This window comes from Diceros bicornis, chromosome 2, assembly GCF_020826845.1.
Source record: "Diceros bicornis minor isolate mBicDic1 chromosome 2, mDicBic1.mat.cur, whole genome shotgun sequence".
Classification (NCBI taxonomy): domain Eukaryota; kingdom Metazoa; phylum Chordata; class Mammalia; order Perissodactyla; family Rhinocerotidae; genus Diceros; species Diceros bicornis.
The window spans coordinates 40006251-40022618 of NC_080741.1; the positions used below are offsets into that span (position 1 = coordinate 40006251).

Here is a 16368-nt window from a genome sequence, read left to right on the forward strand (position 1 = left end):
TAAGGACAGGGTTAAATCATTTATCTTGATTCCCCAATCTATAAGCAGTGTCTAGTACAGAGAAGAGTAGGGAGAGGGATAAAGGATATGATCTAAGATGGGGTTAGGAATAAAAAGGTATGTGTGGGTGTAGATCATGCAGGGCCTTGTAGACCATGATGAAGACTTTGGATTTTATTCTAATTGTGATACTAAGCCACTGGAGGATTTTGAGCAGAGGACTGGCATGGTCTGATGTATATTTTAAAACAAGGATCACTCTGGTAGCTGTGTGAATAATTGAGGGAAGTATAGAAGTAGGGTATATACCAAAGAGTATACCAAGAGAAATAGGTGCACATGGTCACTGAAAGACAGATACAAAAATGTCCATAGCAACTTTATTTATAATAACCACAAACTAGAAACAACCAAAATTTCCATCAACAGAAGAATGGATTCATAAATTGTGGTATAGTCATACAATGGAATACTACAAAGAAGTAAAAATCGAACTGTGGCTACATGCAAGAATACGGACTCATACACATAGTGTTAAACAAAAGACACAAGAGTACATATAATTATTACATTTACATGAAGTTTTAAAACAGACAAAAGTAATTCATGGTGATCAAGGTCAGAATAGTGGTTATCTGTGTGGAGGAGGGACACAGGTCACCTATTGGGGTGCTAGAAACGTTCAATATCTTGATCTGGGTGATGGATTCAAGGGCGTATTATAAAAACCCACTGAGGCATACACTTAATATTTACACACTTTACTGAAATGTTTTACCTCAATAAAAAAAATATTTTGAAAGAAATATTAATGGAGAGATATAACCATGTGTTAATCAGGAGAGTTGTCTTCCAAATATTTCTGGTTTTCCTCCGAGGCACGTGGAAGGATTACACTCCTCCTTGAACTTTGGTGTGGCCATGTGATTTGCTTTGGCCAATGAAAGTGCTTTAAGGGCCTATAAGTGATTTGTCATACTTTTAGACTTTGTGGGCCATACACTCTCTGTCACTCAACTCTGCCATTATAGAGCAAAATCAACCAGACAATACATAAATAAATGAGCAAGGTTGTCTTCTAATTAAAACTTTATTTACAGAAACAGGCAGCAGGACAGATTTTGCCTGTGGGCCAGTTTGTTAACCCTTGGCCTAGAGCAAAGTCCCTAGCTAAGTTGTAAGAGAAAAGTTGTGTGCGACGCTGAGATTTTGTGGTTGTTACCGCATGGCAACCTAGCCCATCCTGATAGAGAAATTGGTTGTTTTCAAAACACCGACATACTGAACATTGGCTTAGTTGGCAGGCATTCAGGAAACTGCTAGTGAAGGATGGAAGAAATAATTTATGCAGGGGCAATTCATGTTATGGAGTTGTGAAACTGTCCCTTGAGAAAATCTGGAAGGTAGAGAATCTATCCTTTATTAAAAAAAAAAAAAAAAGACAAGAAAACAAAATATTTTATAGTTCCCGTTGGCTGCATTTGACAAAATGTAAAAGAAAGAGATGAACTCAGAGAATAATTCATCAATTTGCAAGCAGAAATGCAAGGGAGGAGACAGAATTCAAAAATTCAAGTACTTATTGAGTGGGATGACGCCACTTCTCAATTACAAAAAGATAAAGTGAGAAATCCTTTAATCCTAAGGTTGATTAAAACCCAGTTTTGCAGCAAGGATCAAATCACTGGATGACTAGTACACCTACTGTTAAGATCTCTGAATGAATTAACGTGTCTCTGACTAAAAGGCCAACTGAGAGTGTAACACTGGTAATCCCACAAATTGGACAAAATGGCTCAAGGAAAATGAGACTAAGTGTATGGCTCCTCCATGAAGCCTGAAAGCCCTAGTTACCCAGAAATTAAATTCAGAGAGGCATGCGAACAAGAAAGCAAAGAAATATAGCAAATCTAAGAAGCACACATTGACTAGATGTCCCTTTTGGGTCATCTTCCTTGGGGAGGTGATGAGGACATTCTGCAGGTAGGAAAGCAAGTGAACTGAATATCTAGTGACCAGAAGGGCTGACCGAGTCATTCTTCTAATATTTTTTAAATTTACTTACTTTTAAATCCCAGAAGAGCCAGAAACCATCTGTAAAGGAAAGCAGCCAGTAAACAGTTTTCTCCTAGGATTGAGCTTACAAAAAAAAAATGGATATTAACTCTTAAGCAGCATTATCTTTTTCCAATACTGAATGTAACTTTTTAATTACTGAAGTATTGTTTTAGTCCACTAAACAGTTGTCCAATCTTTTTCATCCAGGTTCCTTTGGAAGTCTGCCCTTGGAAATTAAAAAAAAAAAAAAAAATTGAGACTTCCACATCAAGGAGGTAAACACTTACTATTACATAGCAGATTTATGTGAGTATATCTGGTTTTGAATCCTGGCCTTACTACTTATGTTTAGTAGGGCAAATTGCAATCTAAGTTTGTTTCCTTAACAACGTTCACATAAGAAATATTTCAGCTACATGCCAAGCACTGAGCTAAATTACAGGAATACAATTCCCCAGTCACAAAGAACTTAGTTTCATTTCTTAATTTGTAATATGTGGATAACAACTACCCAGTGAGCAGTCTAAGGCAGGACCACTGTGGAGGTCAAACGAGACTACGAAAGGGCTTCAAAAGATCCTAAGAACTATACAACTATTTATTCATCCAAACATTTACTGAAATGCCAAGTATTGTGCTAAGCACTAGAGATATAACAGTGAGCAAGGCATATGGTCCCTGCCTTATAAAGCTAACGGTCTAGCAGTGATCAACACATAACAATAAAGTATGCTAAGAGTATGGTTGGGAAAGAACAAGGTATTTAGGGAGTGCATAGGAGCACCTAGTCTAGAGTGCACTGATGAAGGCTTCCTAGAGGAAGTGGTACATAAACTGAGACCTGAAAGACGAGGAGAAACTATCTTATCCTAAGAGTAATGGTGAAAGCAGTGGAGTGATGTGATCAGACACGTCTTTTGGAACAATCTGGCTGCAATGTGCAAAGTGATCAAAACCAGAAAGAGGGAGACTAATGAGGAGTCTGTTGCTATAATTTAGGTAGGCTGATGGCCTGAATTAGAACAGTAGCACTGGAGAATTGAGAAAAATTTAGATAGCAGATTAACAGGTTTTTGTGAGTGGATGTGATGAATGAAGAGGGAAAACTCAGGGATAACTCAGTTTTTGGCTTGGGCAAGGGCAACTGAATGGCTGGTAGTGGCAGTGCCCTTTATTGAAAGAGAGAACATGAAAGGAGGAGCAGGTTTGGGGGCAAGATCAACGACATGTGGTGCCTATGAGACAGCAAAGTGGACTTAAGTTAGCAATTAGATACACGAATTAGGAAAGGTCTAGAAAGGAGATATGAATTTGGGAGTGCATACAGGTGGTAACTGAAGCCATGGAAGGAAATGAGATCAGTTAAGGAGATGATGCAGAAGAAGAAGATAGCCTAAAACAAAATTTAAAAATCCCAAGAACACAGGTATTTAAGGGAAAGAGTTGCCTGCAAAGACCGAGAAAACCCACCTGGAGATAGTATCTCCCTGAAGCCAAAACAAGAATTTCAAGGAGAGTGGTCAGTGGTGTCAAAGAGGATAATGCTGACAAGGACTTAGCTAGCTTGGTAGAGCCGTTTGAGTGGCAATATGGGAAACTGGAAACAGACAAATTTTTAAGAAAACACGTTGGAATGAGAGATATAGGGACATAGAGTTTTTGAAAAACAGCACTTATTATAGCTATATTCACTGACATAACAAGACCAGTAACAACTACTTTATAAAAAAAAATTAAAAAAAGACTGCCATGCAGTTACAGAATTACCTAATACAGAAAATAGTAAAATACACACTTTTTTTCTTTTTTACAAACAAGACTAGTTTATAGCAAATTCTCTATAATTCAGGGTCAATTTAAAATCCTTGACTTATAGCTCCCCCCCTACTCAGTGACTACATAATGCAAACTAATTTTATATTACCTTAGGCAAAATATATAGTGGAACTTCACAAAATGTACAAGACTGCAGAAAACAAAAGCACCTTTCAGGTCTTCCAATCATTCTTTCAATAAAGCACTTGTCAGGAAAGAGAATACTTCAAACTAGTGGGAAATTACCGGTAGACTTTTTTTGTTTGGTTTTTCACTATGTTGTTTTTCCAGATATTTAAGTTCACTCTGTTAACCAAACTCTCAACTTGACCATTCTTGATAAGTATCATTAATATATAACACTTCCTTTTCTGTCCTAATTATGTATAACAGAATAGAGCCCTTTAATCTGATTCAACATCAACTACTGATTTATAAATGCTATCGTGAGCAATCAGAAACTATCAAGGCCTTTATTGCACCTTACCAGCTAAACTTGAAATGTTGGAATTAGTCTCTCCTATCAAGTATTGTCAGTTTGCCCAAATTTCCCTTCTAATTTTGCTTCTACCGGTAATTTGCCGTTCCTCAAAATAAGATAATCTACACTAGGGGTCTGCTGGCACTTCAGGAGGGGTAATTCTTCATTGTGCCAGCTGTCCTATGGACTGCAGTGGGGGGGGTGGTCCTTCACACTTAAAGGCCAGCAGAACCCCCTCAGTAAATCTAACAACCAACAAAGTCTTCTATATGTTTCCCAACATCCTCTGGAAAGAGGCGTTACTGCCGCTGGTTGAGAATCATTGACACAATTTGGTTCTTGGGCTCTTATGGCATCTACTTGGATTGCTCCAGGTAGCAGTTCCTTCTAAATTCTTGGTTGTGGAGCCGGCCCAGTGGCTTAGCGGTTAGGTGCGCACGTTCCGCTACTGGCGGCCTGGCTTCGGATCCCGGGCGCGCACTAACGCACCGCTTCTCCGGCCATGCTGAGGCCGTGTCCCACATACAGCAACTAGAAGGATGTACAACTATGACATACAACTATCCACTGGGGCTTTGGGGAAAAAAAGGAGGAGGATTGGCAATAGATGTTAGCTCAGAGCCGGTCTTCCTCAGCAAAAAGAGGAGGATTAGCATGGATGTTAGCTCAGGGCTGATCTTCCTCACAAAATAAATAAATAAATAAATTCTTGGTTGTATCCCGGCTCCTTGAATTTGCTGGATTAGTGACTACAGAATAATGTGTTACAATAGTTAGGACTTTAGCACAAGTTTTCAATCGTACTTGAGAGGATATCTAAATTGGGTTCCGTTCTTAAATCATTTTACATATTTGGCTTTACTGTAAGATTTCCTTTTCATGGTTAACTTAAGTTTGAAAAGAGTTGTTTTACCACAAAGCAGATGTTGCACTAGTAATATGGAATTGCCACAATCTGTGAATACAGCTGCTTCTTGAGCTAAATATTTCCACTTGTGCACTGTCTTAAATACAGAACGTGTGGGACAGTTTCAAATTCTATAATAAATCCATTTCCAGCAGCTAACAAAATCTGATACCATATCACTTTAAAATAAAGGGTTTCCTTTAAGCAGGATTTCTTTATAAAGCAGTAACACCCATGCAGATAGGACAAATAAGCTAAACTACCTCACACCTCCTGATCCTGGAGTGCAAAAATCTTTTTGCATCTTTTGTGACAGGGCCAAACTTCTGTCTAGAGTAGGAAAAAGAATTACTAATGGGCAACAGCTAAGATTCTATACTTACCGTAGTCCCTTCATAGGCAAGCTGATATAACAGCACCCAACTGTGAAAAATACAGGGGACCCTCCAATAACTGGTTAGTCTCATCTCCAAACTGCAGGAAGCCGCCTAAACCAGCAATTTAAAAATAATTCTTGCTCGTCTGACTAAAATTTTATTTGATTATTTCCTCTAGTAGTAATATCATTATTGCTGGGGTGGGTGGGGGGACATGCGGGGGTAGGAATTTGTGAATATTTACTTCAGATTCAGAAATATATTTAAAAAAAAAAGTCTTAAACATTTTGATAGACAAAATACCTCCACTGTATGTACGTTCTTCCTTTTCAGAAACTTCTAAACTTGCTATGTGAGTTTCTGCAAATTGGCTCAAATATACATTTAAGGAGTTGATAATTTCAGATTATATGCATCAGAATTTTAACTTTGTTAAAATAAGAGCTAAAATTTCTTTGAAACGCCTTAAAAACAGACTCCTAATTCAACTCACATCACCAGTACTAAACATCTTTAAAAACAGTCATATCACAAAACCAAAAGACAATGACTTTGTCATTAAGTTTTAAAAAAGGTGTTCGCATGTTTCAGTCCCATGCTGCCTTTTGAGATGAAAAAAAAACATCTGTCAGAAGAATCTGAATCGTGATCAATTTGGATGAATAAACTTGCTGCTTTCCCACAATCCAAATTAGTAAACTTGAAAAATCAAACAAATTTTTTTTTTTAGAATTGGATTCTTGTTGAGTGTTTCAACGTTGTACTACAAAGGCTTATGGATTAGATTCATTTCTTCCTCTCACAAGATCATCCCAGTGCGGCTCTATTTCAGTTGTGGCAATCCTAAACAGGGCGTGGAGATGCTCGTCTGTCAATGGCTGGCTCAAAGTGTGTTGATTTTGAGTCAAATATGAAAAAGCTTTTTCGCAGATTTCACTACTATCAAACAAGGATGCCACCTTACAGGCAACCCCTTTGATAATCGGGTAAGATTCAGCAGACAATCCAGCGTAGAACTGCCCCAAGTCTTTGATTCTGTACTCATTCCAAAGGTTTGTATTTGCCTGAAGTTTTGTTAGCTCCACCCTTACCGAAATAGGGGCATATTCAGGTTTAAAGTTAAATGGATTTGCAAAAAGTTCTAAGTCCTTTTTAATGAACCTGAGGTCCTTGAAATGTCTCTCAAATTCTTTTTGTAGGCGACAGATCACCACTTGATATCTTCCAGAATCAAATATTTCTTGATCTTCTTTAAGATGCTGTTTAAGCTCATCAACAACCTCTCTCAAGGCAGCAAAATGTGTTAGATCTTTTTCCTCAATATGTCTCTGAAGTAAATTCAGTTTAACTTCAAAGGTACAAATATGGTCAAAGGCAGCAGCAGCAAAGACTTTACTAACTCTCAATAGTTCACTGAGTTCTCGAAGGTGGTCCATAATATCCACCAAGAAGCCAAAGTCACAAAGCCATTGCTTGTCTGCGAAATGGATCGTTGTTGCCCCTATTGACACCAAGAACGTTTCTATCTCTTTTCTTAGGGAAAATATTAGTTTTAAAGTTTTCCCTCTTCTAAGCCAATTGTTCAGACATCGTCCATTAACCCTTTCACCATGCTCTGACTCAGATTCAGTTAGTAAAGCCTGAAATTCGGGTCGCCTAACGCCTCTGGTCTTAATCAAAACGATCCATTCAGATACGGTATTTATGATCTGATTAACATCCACATCGTAGGAGCTCAACAGTTCCAAGTGAAGAAATCCTGAATAATGGATAACATTCCAACAGTTGGGGCTTACAGCCTTCTCTCTCATGTATGACACCAGTCCTGAGTTCTCACCAATCATCCTCAGAGTGTGGGTCGTGGTTAGTCCAACCATTCGCTGCAAGCTAAGCCCTGCCGTCTGTAGGGCCTCAAGGATTGCCGCCATCAGGGCACCAACACTGAAGTGATGAGTCAGGTTGATTATGGTCAGAAGCTCTTCTTGCACCTCCAAGTCCTGGCCCACGCCGCGGACAAAGACCAGGAGGTAGTTCTCATAGGCCACAAAAGCCTGGTCGTCCAAGGCAAGGGAATAGGCTTTAAAGTCCTTAGCTCGGTTAAAGAGCTGACTGCGTAGATCGTTGTTAATGTTCAGGACCCTCTGCCGTGTGAGCTCTGGAGATAAATCAATGCCATCCAGAACGCTCACGTGCTCGGGCAGCACATCTCTCAGCATCACCTCCATACACCGGTATACAAAGTCGCCCTCGCCCCAGCCGCGACCCTTCAAGGCCAAGAGGCGGGCGAGCCCCAGGCCTGCACGAGCGGCTCTCTCCTCGGGAGTGAGCGGGGCGACCACCGGCAAGTCGCCCTGACGCAGACGCTCCACCAGGGCCGCGCGCTCGCCCTCCGCCACATACCGCTCGTAGTAGTCGTGCTCGGCCTCGTAGTGGCGCCTGACGTCGCGTTCCCGGGTGGCTACAACGAGGCGGCGACAGACCAGGCAGAGGGCCCCTTCGCCCTCCGGAGGCTCCACCACCAAGTAACGCTGGGTCCACTCAGGCCGGAAAACGCGAGACTCGTCGACTTCCATTTTGCTCCTCTTGGGCGTCATCCACATTTCACTGGAGGCCACAGGAGCACGGCCGACCGCCCGGCGGCCGCAAGAAAAGGGGATGTGCAGGAGCAACCGCCAAGCACCTCCTCCGCTCTGCGCCAGATCACCTCAGCAGGGGGACGCCAACCTCCGGCTACGGCACCGCCGTTCCTATTGGCTGGAGATTTCGTATTCCCCAAGCCCCAGGAATGAGCCAATAGACTCATTGCGCGGACAGTGATTTCTAGCGCGCAGGCGCATACCCTTATAGCTTGGGGCTGAAGCTGCTTTAGGGAGGGGCGAAGAGACCCAAGAACCCACGGACTTAAAAAACTTGACTGGCATTCAAGCTACCCAATGAATAGCTCCCTGGCCCCGAAGCGCCGTTGTCACTGGAGGGTGGGGCAAGCGGCGTAAGCAGACTTTAATGAAAGGATGTAGGCACGAAGCACTGAGGTGATTGGCTGAAGGCACTTCCGGCGAGCGTCTCGACGTAACCTGGGCTCCTCTGGCGCCAAAATGTCGCTGGTAGCGGGGGTTATTCGGCGGCTGGACGAGACAGTGGTGAACCGCATCGCGGCAGGGGAAGTTATCCAGCGGCCGGCTAATGCCATCAAGGAGATGATTGAGAACTGGTACGGAGGCAGTTGAGCCGGGCTTCCTTACAAGCTACCACCTAACGGGCCGCTCCTCAGGATAGCGCGGACACGCCTCCCTGCCCTGGGCAGAGGCGTGTACCGCGCATGCCCCCAGCGGAGGAGGCCTGGGCGGGGGCGGGAGGAGGGTCTGCTTTCTCTGCCCGGGTATCGTGTGTTCTTGAGTGCTCTCGTTGTGGAGTAGGTGCAGGTGGAGGGCTACGCGGTGCTGTTTTGATGGTGCCATTAACTAAGGGAAATACTTTTAAAGTTATATATGTAGAAGGTGCAAAATTTAAAACATATAAAAATTTTCGGTGGAGAACAAAATCTCCCTTAATTCTTCAGAAGGTACCATGTTATCAGTTTCTGGCTTATTCCAGAAATCATCCATACACTTTCAAGAGAACAATTCATTTTGAATTTTATTCTAAATAAATTATCCAGATTTTAGGACAAACCGGTGGACTTTTTCTGGGTTTAACTTGTGATTTGCGTGTTGCCAAATTAGTGACCCCAGTTAGTGTCCTGCTGCCCTTTACTTTCTGGGGGGGCACTTTGAAGATATCTGATTTTATGGGGTATTCCACGGATTCTAAAGTTTAGAACTGTCAAACAAACCGTGTGGAGGGAAGAGATTAAAAACCGTGGGTGTAAACTGTAAACCTCAAAAAAGACAGATGCTCATAATGTACCTAAATGTTATGTCAGATCCTTTGTGTTAAAATCAGTTGATCTTAGTAAAATCCATACATTAAAGGAAAAAAAAAATCCCAGTAAAGAATAGTAGCTTTGTAAAGGACTTTATTGTGAAAACATGAACAACGATTCAGGGTATTGGGCCTCAAAGAACAGTGGGTCAGACAGGACCACCCAGGGAAAGGAAGAGAATTAGAAGGTAGACAAAAAGGAGCAGGGGCCTGGGAACAGTTTCTCCTTTGGACTTTACTTACCTAGTATGTAAAGGCTGGCTTTTGTTTCTGCCATGTTAGAATAAAGTGACAGAACAATTTAGGCCTATTATTCTACTGGGCCAAAATACTGTACAACAAAACTAAACATATTAGCTCAGTGGCTTATAATTAATTCTATAAGCAGATATTTTTGTATAGAAGCCAGTTATGCTCTTTTTAATATGTAAGTCACGATGGCTAATACAACTTCAATTCAGAGGCTCCTGAGAAAGGTTTTTAATATTTAAGTAATTCACTGTCTTTTTTCTGAATAAAGAATTTTCTGAGTAAGGAGTAGATGCTTCTCTTTCTTGTGTAGCCCCAGGCTGAATTTGTTTTCTCTTAGCAGATGGTCTGTGCCCCTCAGCTGCTCTTGAATGTACAAAAGATTTATTGGCTTCTTGAAGAACTTTCTGCATTGCCATTTTTTCTTTGCTTCAATATAAATATATTCTTAAAGAAAAGGGAATAGTAGAGAAAAATATTTAGAATTTTTTTTTAATAACACTTTATTAGGGTCATTTAGGAGCCTGAGGCTGAGTAAAGTTTGAGTAACAGATGGTAGAATTAGTTGAGAAAAAGGTAAGAAAAAGGTGTGTGTTAAAACATCCTATTTCTTCTGGGCCGGCCTGGTGGCGTAGTGGTTAAGTTCGGCACACTCTGCTTCAGCTGCCTGGGTGCGGATCCTGGATGCAGACCTATGCCACTTGTCAAGCCATTCTGTGGAGGTGTCCCACATACAAGAGGAAGATGGGCACAGATGTTAGCTCAAGGCTAATCTTCCTCAAGCGAAAAAAAAAAAAAGATTAGCAACAGATGTTAGCTCAGGGCTAATCTTCCTCAAGCAAAAAAAAAAAAGGATTCGCAACAGTTGTGAGGGGTGAATCTTCCTCACCAAAAAAAAAAAAAAATCCTACTTCTAGCTTCACTTTCTTTCCTAGAGGAACAGAAATGGTGCTGAATGTCCTACTGGAAGTGATGGTTGTCTCTTTCTGCCCCGCTCTTCCCTGTCTCTCACACAACATGTAAACTGATAATCGCGTAGTCACAGAGCCTGTAAAACAGGAAAAACACATTAACGAGACAGTCTTATTTATCTGGAATTTGTTTTTATCCCTTGCCTCATATTAAAATATGTGCATTAGAGTAGTTGCAGACTGATAAATTATTTTTTCTGTTTGATTTGCCAGTTTAGATGCAAAATCCACAAGTATTCAAGTGGTTATTAAAGAGGGAGGGCTGAAGTTGATTCAGATCCAAGACAATGGCACTGGGATCAGGGTAAGTAAAACCTCAGAGGAGCAGAATGTTTGTGTGCTTCATGTGATACGTCTGCGGGACACAGCAGAACCTTCCCTGTTCTGGAAACTCTGGGCTTTTGTGGATGGGATTGTTTGACTGAAAAACTCAACACCAACAGTAAATATTTACTGAATACCTATTCTAAGCTGGGCACTGTTCGGGGGAATATAGAGGTCAAGGAATGAGTCATGAGGCTGTTTAAAGGATGAATGTTCTGGGCAGAGAGAATAGTACATCAAAAACCACAAAATGGAAGCATGCCTGACACGTTTAAGGACCAGCAAGGAGGCCAATGTGTCTAGAACAGGGTGAGGGAGTGGAAGAGTAACAGATGAGGTCTGAAGGATAAGCAGGCTGATCATGTAGAACATTGTGGGCCATTGTAAAATCTTTAGCTTTTACTCTGAATAAGGTGGGATACTATTAGAGGGTTTTGAGCAAAGAGGTGATGTGGTTTGGTGAAAGTCTACAGTATGGCAAGTAGACTATAGCGGGACAGGACAGAAGCAGTGAGGAGGCTCTTGGAGCAATCCAGGGGAGGAATGATGGTGCCTTGGACCAGTTTGGTCACAGTAGAGATGTTAAGAAGCCATGAGATTCTGGGTTGATTAGGAAGACAAAGCTCTCAGAATTTGCTGGTGTAGAGTGTGAGAAAAGAGGAGTCAAGAATGATTTCAAAGTTTTGGCCTGTGCAAATGGAAAAAAGAGTTTCCATTTACTGGTAGGAGAGACTAGGGAAGAAGCAGGTTTGGGGGAAAATTGGAAATTCATTTTGGGGCATGTTAAACTTAAGATGCCTGTTAGTTGGATACATGTGTGAGTCTGGAGTGCAGGGTAGAGGTTTGGGCTGGAGATAAAAATTTGGTGTATTGCATTTTGATGGTATTAAAAGCCGTGAGACTCCCATGAAAAGATGTTCAACATTGCTGGTCATTAGGGAAAGACAAATAAAAACTATAATGAGATACCACTTGACATCCATCAGGATGGCTATTATAAAAATAAGTTTAAAAAATAACAAGTATTGGCCAGGATGTAGAGAAATTGGAACCATTGTACATTGCTGGTGGGAATGTAAAATAGTGCAGCCATTGTGGAAAATGGTATGATAATTCCAAAAAAAATTGAACAGAATTACCATATGATCCAGCAGTTCCACTTCTGGGTATATACCCAAAAGAATTGAAAGCAAAGTGTCAAAGAGATTTGAACACCCATATTCATAGCAACATATTCACAATAGCGAAAAGGTAGGTGCAACCCAAGTATCAACAGATGAATGGATAAACAAAATGTGATATATACGTACAATGGAATATTATTCTGCCTTAAAAAGGAATGAAATTTTGACACATGCTACAACATGGATGAGCCTGGAAGACATTTTGCTAAATGAGATAAGCCAATCACAAAAGGACAAATATTGTATGATTCCTCTTACATGAAGTTCCTAAAGTAGTTCAATTCATAGAGACAGAAAGTAGAATGGTGGTTACCATGGGCTTGGGGGAGGGGAGAATGGAGATATTTTTTTTTAATGGGTACAGTTTCAGTTTGGGAAGATGAAAGAGTTCTGGACATGGATGTTGATGATGGTTGCACAACAATGTGAATATACTTCATGCCACAGAACTGTACACTTAAAAATGATTAAAATGGTAAATTTTGTTATGGATATTTTACTACAATTAAATGTATCTGTAAAATGTGTCTGTAGATTTTTAATACAGAAGTTTCCTAATAATTTTTTTTTTTTTTTTTTTTTTTTTTTGTGAGGAGATCAGCCCTGAGCTAACATCCGCCAATTCTCCTCTTTTTTTGCTGAGGAAGACGGCCCTGGGCCAACATCTGTGCCCATCCTCCTCCACTCTATATGGGACGCCGCCACAGCATGGCTTACCAAGCAGTGCGTAGGTGCGCGCCCGGGATCCGAACCAGCGAACCCCGGGCCGCCGCAGCGGAGCGCGCGCACTTAACCGCTTGCGCCACCGGGCCGGCCCCCCTAATAATTTTTATAAAATCCATGAGACTGGATGAGATCATCAAGAGAGTCAGTGTAGAGAAGAGGTTCAAGATGGAGTCCTGGGTTATTCCACTGTCAGGGGAGATGAGACAGAACCAGCAAATGAGACTGAGAAATGAGACTAGTAAGAAAGAGGGAACACCAGATCAATGTGGTATTCTGGATGCTAAGTGAAGAAGTTACTGCTAATTTAAAAACTCTTCTCTTAAGAGGGATTTCTTCGTGGATTCAATGAAGAAAAGGGAAATTCAAAAACATTTGGAAAAATGAGTAACATTTACTTATTTTTTTATATTTTCTAGAAGGAAGATCTGGATATTGTGTGTGAGAGATTCACTACAAGTAAACTGAAGTCCTTTGAGGATTTAGCTAATATTTCGACCTATGGCTTTCGGGGTGAGGTAAGCTAAGGATTAAAGAAATACAATATCCTCATGTGATGACATTTCTGCCATTTGTCAGCATATGTTTCTCGACAGGTAAATAAGATATGATATTTTTTACTTGTTAAATATATCAAATATAAACAAACTTAAATTCAATTTTTCAAAACAGAATTGTTCCTAAATACTTAATGTACCATAAGGTATATCTACAGGGACCCCCAGGACATCATATGTCTCTTCATAGAAGAATGCAACACCACCTACAAAGTTTTCTTGTCCAAAAATCAAACTTGAATCTGATCAATACTTAAATCTAAGTACTTATATACAGAAAATATAGGGAGCAAGGGAACATGGTAAATGATACTGAGATTGGGAAACTGCAATGGTAAAAGATTTATTTCCTTCAACTAATAAGCTGCAAGGAAAAAAAAAAAAAGTAAAGAAGGGAGCAAAAACCTGTAGATTAGGAGATGTGAGAGGCATATGAACCAGCTCCCATGTAGAGCTCTTACTTGGACCCTGATTTGAACAAACTAAAAATTTTTTGAGACAGAGATATTTGATCACAGATTGGTTCTTTGATGGTATTAAGGAGAAATTATTGTTCGTTTTCTTGGTATAAAAATAATATAGTGTCATGGGTTTTTTTTTGAGTCTTTATCTTTTAAGATATGTACTGAAATATTTGAGTGAAATTATTGATGTATCATAGGAATATATAATATAGAAAATACATAAATATATATATATATATATTTTTTTTTTGGCTGAGGAAGATTTGCCCTGAGCTAACATCCGTTGCCAATCTTCCTCTTTTTTTTTTGTTTGAGGAAGATTAGCCGTGAGCTAACATCTGTACCAGTCTTCCTCCATTTTGTAATTTTATTTATTTATTTATTTTTTCCCCCAAAGCCCCAGCAGATAGTTGTATGTCATAGCTGCACATCCTTCTAGTTGCTGTATGTGGGACGCGGCCTCAGCGTGGCCGGAGAAGCGGTGCATCAGTGCGTGCCCGGGATCTGAACCCGGGCCGCCAGTAGCAGAGCGCGCGCACTTAACCGCTAAGCCACGGGGCCGGCCCAGTCTTCCTGCATTTTGTATGTGGGTCCCCACCACCGCATGGCTGACGAGTGGTGTAGGTCCGCGCCTGGGATCCAAACCCGTGAACCCGGGCTTACGAAGTGGAGCATGCCAAACTCAACCACTAGGCCATGGGACCAGCCCCCATAAAAATATTTTTAAGACTAAAATAGGATCTTATATTTTTATGATAATACTCTGTGGATATTTTTTCATTCAATGTATATAGGCCTACATAAATTTTAATGGCTGCGTACTATTCTATTACATGTAGGTACTGTAGTTTGTTTAAATGATCTCCTGTTGAACATTTATACTCTTTGCCATTTTTTCCTGTTTAATGCTCTTGTGAATATTCATGTACATACAGTGTGTTTTGTTGAATTATTTCCTTAGGATAAACTTATAGAAATAACATTTGTAAGTAAAACTATGCATACTTTTGAAACAGTTTGTATTAGTTTCCTATTGCTGCCAAAAAAAAGGGCCACAACCTTACAATTTTGGAAGTCAGAAGACATGAGTGTCACTGGAGCTGACTGCGCTAAAACCCAAGTTTTGGGTTTTAGCCAAGTTTTGGCAGGGCTGTGTGCCTTTCTGGAGGCCCTAGGGTACTAGAGAAGCTGTGTGGAGTAGTTATTTTGGAGGAATGAGAGTGAAGGTGCGGGAGGGGAATGGAACCAATTACTTTTCATTTTAGGCCTTTCTGTAGTTTTTAGTTTTATATCATGTGCATGTATTTTATTCAGTGTTTTTAAATTAAAAGAGAGCTGTGACCCAATCACTGCAATTCAGATCAAACCTGGGTTGTTTCGAGTACCCTCAGCCTCACAGTGAGCCCAAGTTGTTCCAGGCAGGGGCAATATCAGACTGTTTACCCTGAGGTTCCCCTGATTTTAAGTATGCCTCAGGTCAAGGCCTAGCAAAGCAGTTTCGTTGTGCCTTTGCAACTTCTGTGTCGATTTCAAATCCCATGGCCTCCCAGAGCCTTAGCCTATCTAGGCTAGGGTATCTTTGGGTTTATTTCACTGTAATTAAATGGGGCAGATTTATTGAGGGGTTTCTGTGTGCCATCCGTGGTTCTCAGTACTTTGTGTGTATTGACTCTTTTCCTCTTTAACAACTCTGCGGAGTAGGATATATTATTACCCTTTTTTACATACGAGGAAACTGTCATTGAGAGATTAAGAAACGTGGCCAGGGCACACAGCTAGAAAGTGGCAGAGTAGGGAATTGAACACTTGACAGTTTGACTTCAGTCTGTGCTCCTGTCTTCTTGCTCCAGTGCCCATACAAAGGCCCCTGAAGCAGAAGGACCATCTGCCAGTGTCTCTCTCTCTTCCTGGCAGTTATGTAGTGTTGTAGTACTGTGTATATGTAATATCCTTCCTTACACAGGCGTCAAAATCATTTACATTTTTAATGGTGAAAATTAGCTCAGTTACATAAACCAGGGAAATCCAGCCTAGGATTGGTAATCTTTGAGCCTGATCCCTGCTGCTTGTTAATGAGCTGAACCTGCCTCAGGCGATATTCACTGTCTCCTGAGATGCTATCACACAGACCCATCACAGTGACTGGGTTGCATTTTTATGTGCTGTGATATCCTTGTGAAAGGAGATAGAGATTCCAAAGAGCTAGGAAACCAGTCTTGATTATAAGGGGAAAAAATGGTCATTTTTTTAATTTGTTTTTTCTTAATTGCATAATTTTAAATTTACATTTCTACACATATAATTGCCTACAGAAAACAGTTCTGAGTAATAGTATAC

At 40.7% G+C, this 16368-nt stretch overlaps 2 protein-coding genes across 7 annotated transcripts in view; one reads left to right on the top strand and one right to left on the bottom strand.

Annotated features, from left to right (window-relative positions):
* Positions 1-366: 366 nt before the first annotated feature.
* Positions 367-8409, bottom strand: EPM2AIP1 (EPM2A interacting protein 1). Of its 5 annotated transcripts, none has more exons than XM_058554904.1 (2): positions 5942-8409; positions 367-2279 (listed from the first exon to the last, which is right to left on the bottom strand). In XM_058554904.1, exon 1 carries the CDS (start codon positions 8236-8238, stop codon positions 6412-6414), a length of 1827 nt encoding a protein of 608 aa, XP_058410887.1. In that variant the 5' UTR covers positions 8239-8409; the 3' UTR covers positions 367-2279; positions 5942-6411. The 5 variants fall into 5 exon arrangements, with proteins under 5 accessions (XP_058410887.1, XP_058410849.1, XP_058410878.1 ...); XM_058554866.1 differs by having other exon boundaries at positions 367-2284; XM_058554895.1 differs by having other exon boundaries at positions 367-2284; positions 5883-8409.
* Positions 8410-8700: 291 nt separating this feature from the next.
* MLH1 (mutL homolog 1) overlaps positions 8701-16368 on the top strand; it is a 47258-nt gene continuing 39590 nt past the window's right edge. For both annotated transcript variants that reach the window (XM_058554844.1, XM_058554852.1), the window contains exons 1-3: positions 8701-8849; positions 10993-11083; positions 13430-13528. In XM_058554844.1, coding sequence (XP_058410827.1) covers positions 8734-8849; positions 10993-11083; positions 13430-13528 — 306 coding nt within the window. In that variant the 5' untranslated portion in view covers positions 8701-8733. The remainder of the gene's footprint in view (positions 8850-10992; positions 11084-13429; positions 13529-16368) is intronic.